The 15686-nt window shown below is 37.2% G+C and overlaps 2 protein-coding genes across 3 annotated transcripts; one reads left to right on the forward strand and one right to left on the reverse strand.

The window, feature by feature from the left end:
* Positions 1-1599: 1599 nt before the first annotated feature.
* Positions 1600-5967, reverse strand: LOC127810072 (uncharacterized). 2 transcript variants are annotated; one of them, XM_052349312.1, is made up of 3 exons: positions 5633-5967; positions 5118-5289; positions 1600-4959 (listed from the first exon to the last, which is right to left on the reverse strand). In XM_052349312.1, exon 3 carries the CDS (start codon positions 4947-4949, stop codon positions 2121-2123), a length of 2829 nt encoding a protein of 942 aa, XP_052205272.1. In that variant the 5' UTR covers positions 4950-4959; positions 5118-5289; positions 5633-5967; the 3' UTR covers positions 1600-2120. The 2 variants fall into 2 exon arrangements, with proteins under 2 accessions (XP_052205272.1, XP_052205271.1); XM_052349311.1 differs by lacking the exon at positions 5118-5289 and having other exon boundaries at positions 1600-5077.
* A 4791-nt stretch (positions 5968-10758) lies between these two features.
* LOC127810112 (GDSL esterase/lipase At2g23540-like) lies at positions 10759-12476 on the forward strand. Its single transcript, XM_052349378.1, has 5 exons — positions 10759-11106; positions 11214-11344; positions 11459-11707; positions 11776-12031; positions 12154-12476. Exons 1-5 carry the CDS (start codon positions 10836-10838, stop codon positions 12375-12377), a joined length of 1131 nt encoding a protein of 376 aa, XP_052205338.1. The 5' UTR covers positions 10759-10835; the 3' UTR covers positions 12378-12476.
* The last annotated feature ends 3210 nt before the right edge of the window (positions 12477-15686 follow it).

Raw genomic sequence — 15686 nt, forward strand, 5'->3', positions numbered from 1 at the left:
GCAAAGGAATGGTCTTAACAAAATACACAAAGAGACAGTATTATTATTTACTAAAATAAAGAAACAAGTTGAATTGAATGCCTTGCTGAGAAAGGGAAGGCTTTAAGTCTTCCGTTCCTCCCGTCGCGTCCCATCAATCAATCTTGGGGAAGGGAAGCTGCCTTCCTGCCTGCCTCGTGCAGTGCAATACTGAATGAATTAAGGAATGGCGCCTTCCTTTGGAGTGCGATTTTGTTCACCCCGTTAAAGGGGTGAACAAAATTGCACTCCTTGCTTTGGGTTTGGTTGGGGTTCTATTCTATCAATCTGTCACATGCTCTTGCTGGCCCAAACGTATGTGGAAAAGCTGCTGCCTGTGCTGGGCTAGAGACGAAGCCTGGCCTGCATGCCCACGGGCAACGGCCTGTGCCAGATTTTCAAATGGCGGCTCTGGCCCACCCTGACTGCCTGCCTGCCCGCCTTTTAACCTTTTTTTTTTTTATGAATGAAATCTCCACAAGTTTTACCCCTTTAGTATTATTATTATTATTATTATTATTGATTATTGATTTCATCGGGACATAGATAGATAGATGGCCAACCAGAAATATACATCTAGAAGGGCTAATTTCTAATCATCAATCTCACTATATATCCAAAACTCGCATCAACCCAATTGGGTACGATCAATCTTCTCTAGTAGGAGACCGGGGAGGGGTTTGATAAAATAGACTTGTTCAATGGAAAATCATGCTTGCTTTAGCAGACAAATCAAATCAAATCAAGATCATGTTCTCTTCCATGTGGATTGCTTGAAAGAGACTTCAGTTTTGTCCGAGGTTAAAAATCTGCACAGGTTTGTTATCTGTACACATCATAACGTTCAATTCGTCATGGCATACAATACAAGTTTTCTCGGGCCTTCATGTGCCTTTATCTTCTGAAAATCACAGTAGCTTATTTTATTCTCTCTTCATCATCCAATGCCTGTTCTTTTCTTTCATTCTCTTCTGGCATTATTAATGATAAACAGGTCTTAAAAATCTACCAATTAGCTTATGATCAACAGATCACTGTCACCAACCACCACTGAAGTTCAATTCGACGACAGCTCAGCCGCATAGCTCCATTGTTGCCCTTGCTTTTTGCTGTCTTTTTGAGGTGGAAAGATTTATGCTTGCATGTGAGATACGAAGGGACTCAACAAATCATGCAGATTGTAAGTTTCTTGTTTTGTTGCGAGTTACATATACATATATATACAGGAAAAAGCATCATCATCAATCATCATTATCATTTCCTCAAAAGAATAGCATTAGTGCCATCTCTATTCTCTGCTAGCTTTATAGAAAGGTTCCATTCCAACCCCAACGATACAGAATCCACAAAAACAAAAGGGAAAAGAGGATAGCAAGGATGATTCAACCTTTCACCATACTCTCCATGGCAAACAAAGGTCGATGGGTATGGCCCCATAATAGTAATAATTTCCATGGCATAAAGCTACAGGTCCCAGCCAATTTGTACATACTTCAATCTGGTTGAAGAATGAGCTATCCACATTGCAGAGATACATAAATCCAACAAACTTCCAGTTGGAAGACAATACAGACATACATATATACATACATATATATATATATAAAAGGTGGTGATTGTCAACAATTGAGACTTCAGAAGAATTCCGCAACAATATGATTCTAGTGCACATCTCACTCAATTTTACAATATACCCAAAACCCCGTAAAATTGGCAGAATATTTCATACAAGCAATACAAATTGGCCTGAAGAGCATTTACCGGATTTCAAAATGAGACAACAGTTGTGCGCCATTCAACTCTAGTACGAGTTCATGGCTTCCTAACGGATACAATTTCCTAAAACCATCTGAATAATTCTACAAGAATCCCAGAAGGTGAAAGAAACAAATCCAAGCACAGAAAAACACCCAGGAATAAATTCACCCATTTCCAGGGAAGTCTCCAGGAAAGACCAAAAGACTACTGCATTATCAAAATAGCACTTCTTTTTCTATGTATCTAATATTCCATTTCAACTCCAAGATCTATCCCCACTACAATTTTCCTGCAAAGATCCATCTTTTCTCCCAAGTAGAACTAAGCACAGCCATTTTTTTTTCCTAGTCCTGTGTCTCTGAACCTAGAGCAGGAGCTTGAAGTTTACCCTCTTTAATAAAAGTTGGATTAAGAAACTTTGCTACAAATGCCCACAACTTGTAGACATCGTCGAAATTAGTCAGAAAGCCAAGAGAAGCTGTTACAACCTCAACTCGGACAAAACCAGTTTTCCCATCATGCCGGTCATTTTCCATTGGCTTGCACAAGGCAGTATCTTCAAGATTGAAAGAACCACGTTGCTGTTTTGGGTTATCTACAATGCGTATGTGACTAAGGATACCAATTCCAAGAGAGATGCCATTTGTCTCAGCCAGCTTCTGAACAAGTTCTGGATTGATTAGTCCCCGGTTTCTGTCTCTAACATTGAAGGCGACAGAAGCACCCCTCTCATATTTGATCTTTGGGCCATAAATGTGAACAAGTGGTGCGGGTTTGTGTCCATCCGAAGCAGATATCCTTAATTGCAGCAATGAGGTCACAAGCCAGTTGATCAAGAACCGCAGCCTAAGAGTGGTTTTGTTGAGACCCAACATATTTACATGATCAATATACCTGCACACCAACTCAGGTTCCCTTCTGTCAGATTCCTGCCGATCAACATATTCTCCATCGCTGAAGTACTCATCATCCAAGCTTGTGACAGATAGGTCCACAGGCTCTAAAGTATGTCCTACACGTTCTTTAGAGTGATCTTCCACACTGAATGATACCCTTATTCCCTTACTACCAGGTTGTTCAAGCTCTTCTATACCAAAAAACCTACTACCAGCATATCTACCCCCCTCCCTCCTTCCCAACAACCTATACTCCCCTTCTGTCTCTCTCCTAATTGCACTGTCTTTTGGCTCCCGGCAGATTTCAGAGGTTGAGCCATTTGCGAGACCGCAAGGCCACGAGACATGAGTTGGGTTGTTGAAGCCGGAGCCATTCACCCCCGAGTATCCGCTGCTTTGAGGTTCCTCCAGAATTTCCAGATCATGCTGATAAGCTGAACCCTTTCCACCATTTTGTGACGAGGGTTTTGTTTCTGTTAATTGTTCTTCTTCAGGAACGTCCTTAAGATGGTCCAGATCCTGTGAAACCGAAAGAACAGCAGCATCAAATGATAGCACATGGTGTTCCTCACGAAAAGCTGCATGCATCTCTTTGTCATACATTGGGCCATTGTATATCTTGGAAGATGGTTTTGGAGAAAGCCGCTTGTTCTTCTTGCCAGCAAACCAAAATGGTGGCAAAGGGGAGGCTACCTTCTGTTTGTTCAAGTGGCCATTGTTGTCTGACCCCAAAGGACTCTGACCTAAATCAATCCACAATGAGTTGTCAGATGACTCATCTTCACTGAAAACTGGACTCTTCATCACCTCCCCTACGGAAAAACTCTCAGTTTCTTCAAAGATGGTGCTTGCACCATCTCTGTCAGAGCTGTTATCCGGATCCATCTCTGTCTCGAATACATCCCTCACCTGAGCAGATGTGAATGCACCAGAAAAGGCAGGCAACTGGGCTCCTTGGTGGGTTTCAGAGGATAATTCACCATTTGCATCACCTTCTTCATCTTCAATTGCAGCCAATCCAGGTATACCATCAATGGAATCACTCAAATACAGAGGGAAAACAGGGGTGATTTTCACTATTCCTGAACCAGCATGCCCAGACTGACTTTGAAGGCTTCCCATCACTGACTTCTTAATGAGAAGGCATCCAAATCCAGTTGGGTCATACCCAAATACCCTGTAAAATGAGGTAATAATGAAATCCGGTCTGAACAGGGACAATCCAAGAGAATCCATGTCCTTGGGCCCCAATGACCCAGCATCAAGACAGACATGCCAATTGTTTTGCTGCGCCAGTGCCATCCACTGGTAGGAATACTTAGCACCGGTGACTCTAGACTGAACTGGAAACACAAAAAGACCAACCGCTGAATCCTTTTTCCTCTTTTTCTTGTTTGAAATCTGCTTTCTAAGATCTGTTGAGCATAATTTGAGGGTTGGCCATTTAAACCATGCACTATAAACTTTCGCCCCCTTCTCTCTTGCAGCCCGAGCCATCCAATTCACAGACTGGCTCTCGTGATCGAACATAGTCAACAACTTCTTGTTTGTATGAAAAGGGTAAGATTCGGCTAACAACTTAAATGCTGACCCTCGACTCACAGTGAAAACAAGGCCATATTCATTCTCCGGGATGTTTAAATAATCCATTATCCTAGTCTTAATATCATGTTCCACGGTGCCTTTTCCAGCACCTCCATACAAAGCATGATTGCTCAAATTGGCAGTAATCTCAGACAAACTAAATGTGGAGGATTCCCAATAATGAACAGTCTGAAGAAAAGAAAACAACCCAAATCCACAGTAGTCGAGACATACCTTAGGGACCGAACCTGACAAGTGTGAATACTCATCCAGCCTTAGATGATCAATCTTCTCGGAAGCTTGGTACTTGGGGTACATTGTGAGGAACTTGGAGAAGGATTGATGAAGATCAGGAATCGAGTCTTCGGACTCAAAAATCCGGTCAGCGGCAAGAGCAGTGGCTCTTAGGAATTCCTTCTGAGCGTGGAGCCTCGCGAGCGATCGTGATCTCCCCAACCCGTCATCAGGACTTGCAGGCGACTCGGAGTCCATATATTGGGATTTGACGAGTGACCCATCTTCGGATGCTTCCTCAAGAGCCTCCCTGAGCTTGTGCTCTTGCAATTTCCTGAGAAACGATGGGTTTCTCTTGATTTCTTCCGTTGAATGGCTCGACCCATCTTTTCTTCGGCTCTTCTTGTCCATAATCAGAGCAGCACAGTGAGATATTGGCTTCCATAGTGAAAGATGCATTGAAGCTTATCTGTATAACCAATTTGGGAGAAACCCAGAAAGAAAACCAGCTCAAGCTCCAAAAGAACAGAAGGGTCCGTTCAGCCCATCTAACAACGGCCTCCAAAAAGCGGGTCCAGTTTGAAAACCTAATTCAAAAAAGCAAGAGGAATCAATCCAAAAGCTTACCCAGAAGCAGAGCTTTTCTTTCAAAAATCAAAACCCCGTCTTAAGGAGGGAAAGCCAAGGACTTTCTTTGCTTTAAGAATGCATTGAAAGGCACGGAATTAGGAATTGGTCAAAACGTTCTCAGTTCCAGAAACCCTAGATTTGACCATCTTTGGCTCACACCAGCAGAGTCCTGAAACTCAATAGGGAAAGAAAAATAGGCCAAAAGGACCCCCGATTTTAGGGTTCAATCGGTGAGATCCTTCGAATTAGTAGACAGACAACTTCAATCATTTTGTTCGAGCGACCCAAAAAAACAAAGGACGAGACAGAAATTCAAACAATTAGGAGACTATAAAACCCTACCCATCAGACTGGAAGAAATACAATAGGAAGAGAATATGAAAGACTCAAACCAGAGAGCCCAGAAACCAGATTAGATCCCAGAAAAATTGGCAAGAAGAGGCAGCACGAGAAAGACTCAATCAGTAAAATGTAGCAGAAGAAAAATGGTCATCAAAGACAAGAAGACCCACCTTGAAGAAAGCCCTTCGTTCTGAAAAACACCATTAATAAGAGCTCCAACTTTCAAGCTCTCTCTTTACTTGTTTCTCCCGTCTTTTAAATCTTTCTCTGCAACCCCATTAAAAGCAGACGCTCCCCTCATCAAACGCTCATTTACTCGCTTGTGTGTGTCCAAAGCAAATCCTCTCTCTGTCTCTCTCTCTCTCCCGACTGATTGACTGTCTTAGTTTCTCTCTCCTCTTCTCACAGATGAGATTGAGTTTGACCCAACCCACTGGTTAAGATGATAACATACCCACAATCTACAGTAGTAACCTTGGCCTGCCTTAACAAACTGTGAGAAACGACATTGACTTCCACAAACCAAGAAGCGCAATTTAGTTTTATATTGGCGGTAGTAAAAGAGGAGAAAATTTTATAGTTTAATTCATTCAATAAAATTGTGTTGTGTTCCACTTCCACTGTGACTTGCAAGGCCCACCATAAAGTTCTGCTCCTTGTTGAACAGTGACGGCTGAAGGTCAAAAAATCAGGCAAGTAAAAGCTGTTGTGTGTCTCCAGCTTCAGGGCCACATACATACATGCATATAAAAGTAACCCTGTGCGTTGTATTTTAAATCATTTCTATGCTTTTTGAATTGAATATAGGTTATTATTTCATGCTTTAATGTAAATCATTATAGCAATATGTAGGATTATTTGTTTTTACTAATAAAAACCCTAAAAAGATAACAGGTTTACAGAAGGTTGATTGCTTCACCTGCTTGTGTTATAGTTTCTCGTTTTTTTATTTTTATTGGTTTTAAAAAAAAAATTATTTTAATCAAGTGTACATCACAATTCAATAAGTAGTAGTCTATATAAGAGGATGCCATGTTAACTAGAATAGTGTAATTAAGTTGTATGGTTTTAATTTGTGTATTTAAAGTTGTATTATCCAATTATTATTAATTGGGTCAAACTATATCTAAAAGAAAAAAAAATGGTTCTTTCTTGTTGATTAAACAATAGGAATTAATGGGGAGGCTTTAGATGGTATTATCTTTTTCTCTCTTTTAAAAGATTCAAATCTAAGCAAAACATGTTCCTTTTCTATGTTAATTTGATTCAATAGGTACATTTATGTTTTGAATTTGTAAGATCGTCTCTCTCTCTCTCTCTCTCTCTCTCTCTCTCTCTCTCTCTCATAATTAATGATGTTATTTTATTATACTACCATACCACTATTCCTATTTTTTGAAATAAATAAGGTGGTCGTTTATGAATATATTAACATTAATTAGCGTATATCTAATTGAAATATTTTCTCTTTTGGGTTACACATATATATTTCTAATGATACTTTGAAGATCAGCCATTTATATATGCATGCATGATGATGAATTTTGTGCAAAATGTAGATATTTGCTTTCCCACTGCTTTGAAAATACCATGTTAACTTTTATTTATTTATAAAGCAAAAGAGCAATGTTAGGGTTGATTAAACACACGTAAAAGTGAATGGTTGGTTATATTAAGGCAGGCAGGCAGGCACTTTTTTCTTATTTTGGGAGCCTTCCACCTCTCTCTCTCTCTCTCTCTCTCTCTCTCTCTCTCTCTCTCTCTCATTGTTTTGGCTGAATTTGAATGGTCATCCTGAAGCACAACTCTCCAGACTAAACTTTTTGTTTTGGCAGAATTTCAATGTTATTAATCTCTTAGTACCATTTTTATGTTATTTATATGCTAATATGATATACAATATAATATATCAATATATAAATATACAAATGAATGTCTATGCATCAATCATTAATCTGCTGAATATATATATATATATATATATGGACTTGCATGCCCTTTAGTTAAAGGGAAATTTGCAAAAATAGGACTTTCGGTACTAAACTTTTGAAAAATAGGACAGTTTATAGGGTGCGTTCTCTTTACTTTTTAATTTTTAGTTTTGAATTTTGAATTCATTTTCAGTTTTCTGTTTTGGTAGTATGTTTTTAGAAAATTAAAAATGCGTTCTCTTTGTTATTTTGAAAAACTATTTTTCAAAACAGAAAATTAGAAAATGTGTTCTCTTTGAAATTTTGAAAATATTTTTGTAATGATATTTTATTCAATAAATTTGATTATTAAGTAAATTATAAATATTTAATGTTAATATATTATTAAAAAATATATATACATTTTAAAATTAATGAATTTTATAATATTTTTTCCCATTACAATAATAAAATATGAATAAATAAATATGTTTTGAGTTTTGAGTTTGTTTTAGATGAAAACACTCAAAACAACTTTTTGTTGTTTTGAGTTTTCTTTTCAATTTTTTTTTTGTTTTCAAAAATACATTTTTAAAAACAGTAAAGAGAACACGTTTTCATTATTTTAGAAAATTAAAAACTGAAAATGACTTAAAAACAATAAAGAGAACTCAACCTAAATCTTTGCAAAATTAAGATTTTGAGTGTGTATTAGACAAAAAAAAATCTTCATATTTTAATAAGCTATCTCCTTATTCTTTTTTTTTTATTGGCACTTATTCTTTATCGTTGATTAATTTGCTAAAAATATTTTCAAAATCTGCCACACAACGACTATGCATTTTGCTTTTTTCGCCTAAATTGCTATTCTATTTTATTTTTTTTATTCTTTTTCAATGGCGCTTCTTCTTCCTCACTGATTAATTTGCAGAAAATATTTTCAAAGTTCGTTACATACAACGATTGTATATCTTGCTTTTTCCTCTTAAATTGTTATTCTAATTATATTTTTTTTATTTCTTCACCTTTTGCAAGTTTTCTATTAAACAAGCACAAAAGTTGTTCAAAGTTTTAGATATCTGTTGTAGATATTGATTAAAAAATATCGATTGTTGATAGATATCAATTCAAAGATATCGACGCAAAGATACCTATTCAAAGATATCGATTGTTGATAAATATAGATGTAAAGATATCTGTTAAAAGATATCGATGCAAATATATCAATTATTAATAGATATCGGTTCAAATGTATCATTTGATTAAATATATATCAATAATAATAAAAATTGCACAAAAATATGAAAATAGTTTCTGTTACAAAGTGGATGAAACATACAAAATAACATTAATTTTCTGCAACTTATTCTTCACTTTTATGGGACACTCTATTTAAGTGTTATGTATGGATCAAAAATATTAACAACAAACATCTCTACCTACGTAAAAGTTTGTGTTTTGAACTAAGATCTTGCAACGGTGGAAGCTGTTTGGGTTCAGTAAGTATTCACGTGTCTCTGGGAGAAGTTAACTCTAATGACGCCTTCCATCATATACGATGATGAATAATGGTGGTGTGAAAGAATGATAATTGAAAAATACTCGACTCATCACGTGTTGGCAAATTTATAACATATTACATACATGTGTTAGCAAAGAAGGAGAATCGCTGTTGAAAAAGAATAATAAGGAGAGAGTTAATTGAAAAGCATGAATATTTTTATCCAATATATATTCAAAAATCCTAATTTTGTAAAGATTTGTATAGTGTCATATTTTACAAAAATTTAGTACGGAAAGTCCTATTTTTTGAAATTTCTGTTAGTTAAATTATTGGAAGGGTAGTGCCCGTGTTGGATTTGGCACACAACAGCTAAAGATAGAAAGCGATACAGCATCTATATATATATATATATATGTTAAGCAATTAATTAGTTTAAGAAGATTGATTTGAAGTCAAAACTATCAAAAGGGTTGGCACTTGGCAATGGCATCTATGCAAGCACTTACTAATGCAATGAATCTTTCAGATATATATATCTAATCGTGTCGTGTGTGTGTGTGTGTGTATATATATATATATATATTTATATTTATATTTGATTGCATATTGGTAATGGTGGTAGTCTACCTACCAAACAAACAATAATATATAATAAAATTTTATTTAATTAGTTTTTCAAGCAGGCAGTTGATTAGTTAATTTATAAAAAGTTTGAATCACACTAGCTAGCTAGCTAGCTTAGGTTGACAAGTGTGAATCACACTATATACCTTGACATTATCAAAAAGATTTAACCAAAAGTTCCCTTTCTGAAAACAAAACAGATCAATGCCATCTCCAACATACGTACATACACCTCTCTTTGTCGCCCACTGCATATCTAATTCATTAATAATATTTAATTATCGTTAATGCGCCTTGTGGTTAATTTGCTGCTTCTTGGACTAATTATTAATTACATTAACATATATATATATATAATTAATTGACAATACAGATATACAGATCTGCTCTGATCGATCTGAAGGGCACCCATCTTCATGGCATGACAAAAATCATCATCAATTTCCGTTTTCATTTGTTAAAAAAAGGACAAGTCCAAGTCTTGATATTGAAAATGTAAGATTGGAATAGTACTAATTGAGAAACACTCAAAATTGGACTCATCCAACCGAAACGTGTTCTTGTTGCGATTCCTAGCTAGCGATATTGGTGCATTATGCATGGGTACTTCTGTATTATTAATTATTAATTATATATTATTAAGTGAAGTTTAAAAATTGTTTTGAGTCAACGAGGAATAGATTAGATAGTAATAATTGAGCGGTCAACCATGCATGGGGTGATCAAATTACGTCAAAGCTTTGCGTTTATAATTTCTTGATAGATGCTGCAGTGATCTTAATTCCTATATATATATATATATATACCGGGCTATGGGCTCATTCAGCCCAAGGTTGATTTGAAAACTGGCCGCCACGCACCCATTAGGTCATCTTGTTCTGCTACGTTACGCCACCCCCACCCCCAGTTACCCAATTCCTTGTTACTACAAAGAATTAATATTTTAATTAAATTGATTAATTAGCTTGACAACATTTAATTAATGTATCAACTGGCCACAAGTAATAATTAAAACATGAAGCAAAATAAGCAAATGTTGATGAACAACCTTTTGAAATTCATCACCCCGGATCCATCCATCGATTCTCTTCTCAACTAAATGAACAAGAGTCAAACCAACTGCATGGACTCAACCAAAACCATGCCAAGTAGGTAGCCTACAAGTGTCCTTCCATGCACCCCATGCCAAGTAGGCTTCCCTTTTCTCCTCTACTCGTGTGTAAATGTATATATATATATATATATATTTATATGGGACATCAGCCCATATAATTAAACATATGTATTGTAGTGGTAGGTAGCTTGAGTCCTTCAACCGTAGACAAGGCGGCGGCCATGAATTATAGTAATAATGTTTTCAAGGTGGCTCTGTTGCTTATTATTTTCTGGGTCGAGTGCTTGATCGTGTTTGCAAGAGGTAAAGATCATGATTTGGGTCTAGGGGCTTCCTTTGTCTTTGGGGATTCTCTGGTGGATGCCGGGAATAACAACTACCTACAGACTCTGTCCAGAGCTAACATCCGCCCAAATGGCATTGATTTTAAACCTTCCAATGGAAATCCCACTGGCCGCTACACCAACGGCAGAACCATTGGAGACATTATTGGTACGGACGTAATTACAGTTAGCTAGCTCTATACAAATACATACATACATACATATATATACAAATTTTGGTGGTTTTTGATTAATTGATCGATTCTTCTTTCTCAGGGGAGGAATTGGGGCAACCCAACTACGCGGTGCCGTTTCTGGCCCCAACTGCCACCGGGAAAACTATATTGCATGGAGTGAATTATGCGTCTGGTGGCGGTGGAATTATGAACGCCACCGGAAGAATATTCGTTAAGTGTGATTGTGATTATGGTCATGATTCTTTAGGATGTGAAGATCGATTCATTTCGATTATGATTCTTAATTTGGTTGGCTTCTAAATATATATATATATATATATGCAGGTTAATAGGCTATCGATGGACATTCAAGTTGATTACTTCAACATCACCAGAAAAGAAATCGACAAATTGATGGGTGCCACCCAGGCAAGAGTCTACGTGATGAAGAAATCCATTTTCTCAGTCACAATAGGCTCAAATGATTTTCTCAACAATTATCTGCTTCCAGTCCTCTCCATCGGCCAAAGGGTTTCCCAAACTCCAGACGCCTTCATCGACGATCTTATCAGCCATCTCAGTGCCCAACTTACTGTACGTACCGTAATTAAACAACAACATATAATATATATTATATATTAACTGTTATATGGGGATGGCAGAGACTTTATAAACTGGATGCGAGGAAGTTTATAGTGGGAAATGTAGGGCCAATCGGGTGCATCCCATATCAGAAGACCATCAATCGGTTAAGTGAAGACGAGTGTGTGGCATTGCCAAACAAGTTGGCCCTTCAGTACAACGCTCGGCTCAAGGACCTGCTGGCCCAGCTCAACCAAAACCTCGCCGGAGCCACCTTCGTTCATGCCAACGTCTATGATCTTGTCATGGAACTCATCCAAAACTATGCTAAATATGGTAATTAATAAGTTCTAATTAATTACATGTAGTACCAGACCAAACAGAAGATGATTATATATATACATATATACGTTGCCAACTGTTAACTGCTAACTACAACTGCCAACTGCCAACTGCAGGGTTTACAACAGCAAGCAAGGCATGCTGCGGAAACGGGGGGCAGTTTGCAGGGATAATTCCATGCGGGCCAACATCCAGTATGTGCTCGGAGCGAGACAAGCACGTATTCTGGGATCCTTATCACCCCAGCGAGGCGGCTAACGTTATCATTGCCCGGCAGCTGCTCCAAGGTGACCCAAAATATGTATCTCCCATCACCCTTCGCCAGCTTAGGGATCTTTGATTAATTAATTATAATATTATAATTAACTTGTTGCTGAGGATGACTGTTTCCGTGTGTTACCATTGTTACTCCATTAATTTCTTCTTTTGTATTGCTTTACCTTTGTTATCATTATCGCTAATTATTATACAAGAAGTCTCTAAGTCATAAATAAAACGATCGGATAAGCGATATGTCGAGTTTATACCTGTAGATCATGAATTTGATTTTTATTCTGCGAAATGAGGTAAAATCTTACATTTACAATTTATCTTATCTACCGTAATTGAGGGCACAAACGATGGGAGTCGTGCAAGGACAATCATCTCAAGAAGAGAATAAAGAAAGAGAGAAGGGGAGTGAGAAAATCAATGATTCTTTGAATCAAGCAAAAAGGGTTTCTGAGCTCAGAAGCATGATAAATTATTTGAGCATTTTTCAAGTAAGAAGATTAATTTGGCCTCCAAATCAAAGTAGATGGACAAACTTGACACTCGGAACAAAATAAATAAAAGGTGGGAAGGGCCTTTAAAAGACTTTCTACATAAAAGACTAGAGACTGTCGTCGAGCCGACAGAAACTGTCGCCCAACAGAAACTCTGCTAAAGCTATTAATTAACCATCAGAATCAGAAGCTGTTAATGGAATGGAAATGGATTAGAGCGTTAAGATGTGTAATTAACATCTTAAGACTTTCTACATAAGAGACCAGAGCGTTAAGATGTGTTATTATTCACATGTTCATATTACCATTATACCATTACCAATTGTCGCCGAGCCGACAGAAACTCTACTAAAGCTGTTAATTAACCATCAGAATCAGAAGCTGTAATGGAATGGAAATGCATTACTGGACCCTAGCTCATCCTAATCTTTCCCATACTTATCAACGGCACCAAGCACGCACCAAGATCAGCGCCATTTTCTCTATCTTCAACCAATAGAAATCCAGGTGGGTGCTCCGGCTCCGGAGCCCGGCCACCTCCCTTGCCCACGTTGCGACTCCACCAACACCAAGTTTTGTTACTACAACAACTACAACTTCTCTCAGCCCCGCCACTTCTGCAAGTCCTGCTGCCGTTACTGGACCAACGGCACGCTCCCATGTCACCCCCAAGGAAGTGGGTTTGGGTTTCAAGGAGTGGGTGGATTGGGCCTTGGTAGGGACCAAGGAAGACTTGGGAAGACGAAGCGAAAGTGGAAGCAATAATCTAGACCGTCAAAACCTTAGAAAAATCACAGCCACTAAATGAACGAAAGATAAAGGTACAATCCATGAAAGTTTATTGGATGGATAATGATACATGCTCAATCTAGATGACAATTTGGTGGGCAACTCAAATTGAAATTACACATATATTTTTATCACAATTACAAATTTACCCCTACCAATATTTTGAAAGCCCGCCCACGCCTTCTTCCTCGCCCTCTCTCTCTCTCTCCACCATTGCTGCCTACTTCTTTCTCTCTACCATTGTTGCCAGCTTCTGCAAGTTGCATGTGTCTCCTTCGTGCGTATCTGGTCCACTTTGTGTGCGTGCGTAGCTCTCTCGTTCTCTTTTTCTCTCTCATTGTGTCATCTCCAATTGTTATGGGTATTTTTCGAACCACATTTTTTATAGGCTATACTCGACCCAACAGGCCGGCCCAACCTCCCGAACGCCAATAAGCCAAGATCTAGGTCGTCAAAGTAAGGTTGCACATCGCCGAAACCCAAGCTCAAATTGCGCAACCAAAGCGAGCTCCCAGCGATGCTGTCAGCTCGCTGACCAAATCACTCAGTTCGCATAACAACAAGGCCGCGAAATAAACGGAGGCGGGACCCACCTACCTTATCTGAGGAAAATTAAATCCCTAGTAATGCCCAATCCACTCCCGATTTTATGGAGTTGATAATGACACGTTGTCCCGTATAATATTATCCTTCCACTTTTAAATTTTATAAAAATTATAAACACTCCACACTATAAATAGGGATTAAAAACCATTGTAAAGGGAGAGAACAACAATGATATACTGTTACTCTGCCAGAATAACAAGAAAACAGTCGTGGGCTAGGCATCATTCTGGTCGAACCACGTAAAAACTTCCGTGTGTATGATTTATCGTTTGTTTTATTTGTTCCTCATCTTTTCATTTGCACTCATTTTCTCATTGCGGGCCTATGAATCACGATCGACCAACTCCGAACGTCGACACCAACTATATCTGGGTGGGTGCAACATCGTATCTTCTGCCAGATTCCAGTGGCGCTTGGTTTGGATCTGCCGTCTCCGGCGTACTCTTTCTTTCTCTCTCTCGTTCTTGCCCACGACCGTCTGGTTCTTCATCGTGCAATGTGTGACCTATCGACAGTGCGTGACCAGTAGTCGATCTCACGCTCTCGCTCTCACCGTCAGTCTGTCGTTCTCACTATCCGTCCAATACTCATCTCGCTGTTGATCTGTTTGTCAAGAGTTCACCTTCATCTCCTATGTCTCTCTGTTATCGTCCTCATTGTTGCTGCACCCACCACCGTTCACCACCGACACAACCGCCTCCGCCACCATTTGTCATTCGTCGCCATTTTAGTATATTCTATAAAATATATTTTTTAAATATAATTATAAACTAAAAATATATTATACAAAATTATTTGGACCAAATTAAATTTATTTTGAAACTTTTAAAAATTTTAAGAGCATAGCTTGTAATATGTTGAACCTTTAAGAGCATAGTTTGACTTGCTATTTTTAAAAAATTATTTTGTAGTTTTGTTTCATTTTTTAAGTTATAAAATAAAATCAAACTATAAACTATAATATTATAATATTTATTTTTAATAAAAAAATATACTCAAATATATCAATCACAATGCAATTATATTTCTTCTCTTTATCATTCATACAAAATAAGAAATTTGATATATTTTATAATTATCTTATGTATAAATAATTATATATATTTTGATGTTATTACTTATTTATATTGTTAGAATTAAAGGTTAAAATTTGTATGTAAAATTATACAAAATCATAATATCACATTTTACAAAAGTAAAAAATTATATGTAAAGTGATACAAAATCATAGTATTATATTTCATGTTATGCAAATAGTATAAATAAATAATAACATAAAAATATTTTTAACCCAAAATATGTTATTTATTTGTATCTTTGTTTAGTTTATACTTTTATTTAAAAAAATGTGTATTTAACCCAAAGTTATATTCAAATATATTTTCAGTAAATATACTATATATTTATATATGTGTTAGTTTAACTTTTTTAAAATTAGAAGCAAAATGATCAACTGGTTGCTGAATAGATGTGAACGGCGATAACAAAAT

The sequence above is a fragment of the Diospyros lotus genome, chromosome 9 (genome assembly GCF_014633365.1).
Source record: "Diospyros lotus cultivar Yz01 chromosome 9, ASM1463336v1, whole genome shotgun sequence".
Classification (NCBI taxonomy): Eukaryota; Viridiplantae; Streptophyta; class Magnoliopsida; order Ericales; family Ebenaceae; genus Diospyros; species Diospyros lotus.

What these genes read in the sequence shown, in the direction of transcription:
- LOC127810072 (XM_052349311.1), bottom strand. Translation starts at nt 4,949, where the DNA reads ATGCATCTTTCACTATGGAAGCCAATATCTCACTGTGCTGCTCTGATT.
- LOC127810112 (XM_052349378.1), top strand. Translation starts at nt 10,836, where the DNA reads ATGAATTATAGTAATAATGTTTTCAAGGTGGCTCTGTTGCTTATTATT. An exon ending in ACGCCACCGGAAGAATATTC is followed by an intron (nt 11,345 to 11,458) that starts GTTAAGTGTGAT and finishes ATATATATGCAG; the next exon opens with GTTAATAGGCTATCGATGGA. An exon ending in ATCTCAGTGCCCAACTTACT is followed by an intron (nt 11,708 to 11,775) that starts GTACGTACCGTA and finishes TGGGGATGGCAG; the next exon opens with AGACTTTATAAACTGGATGC.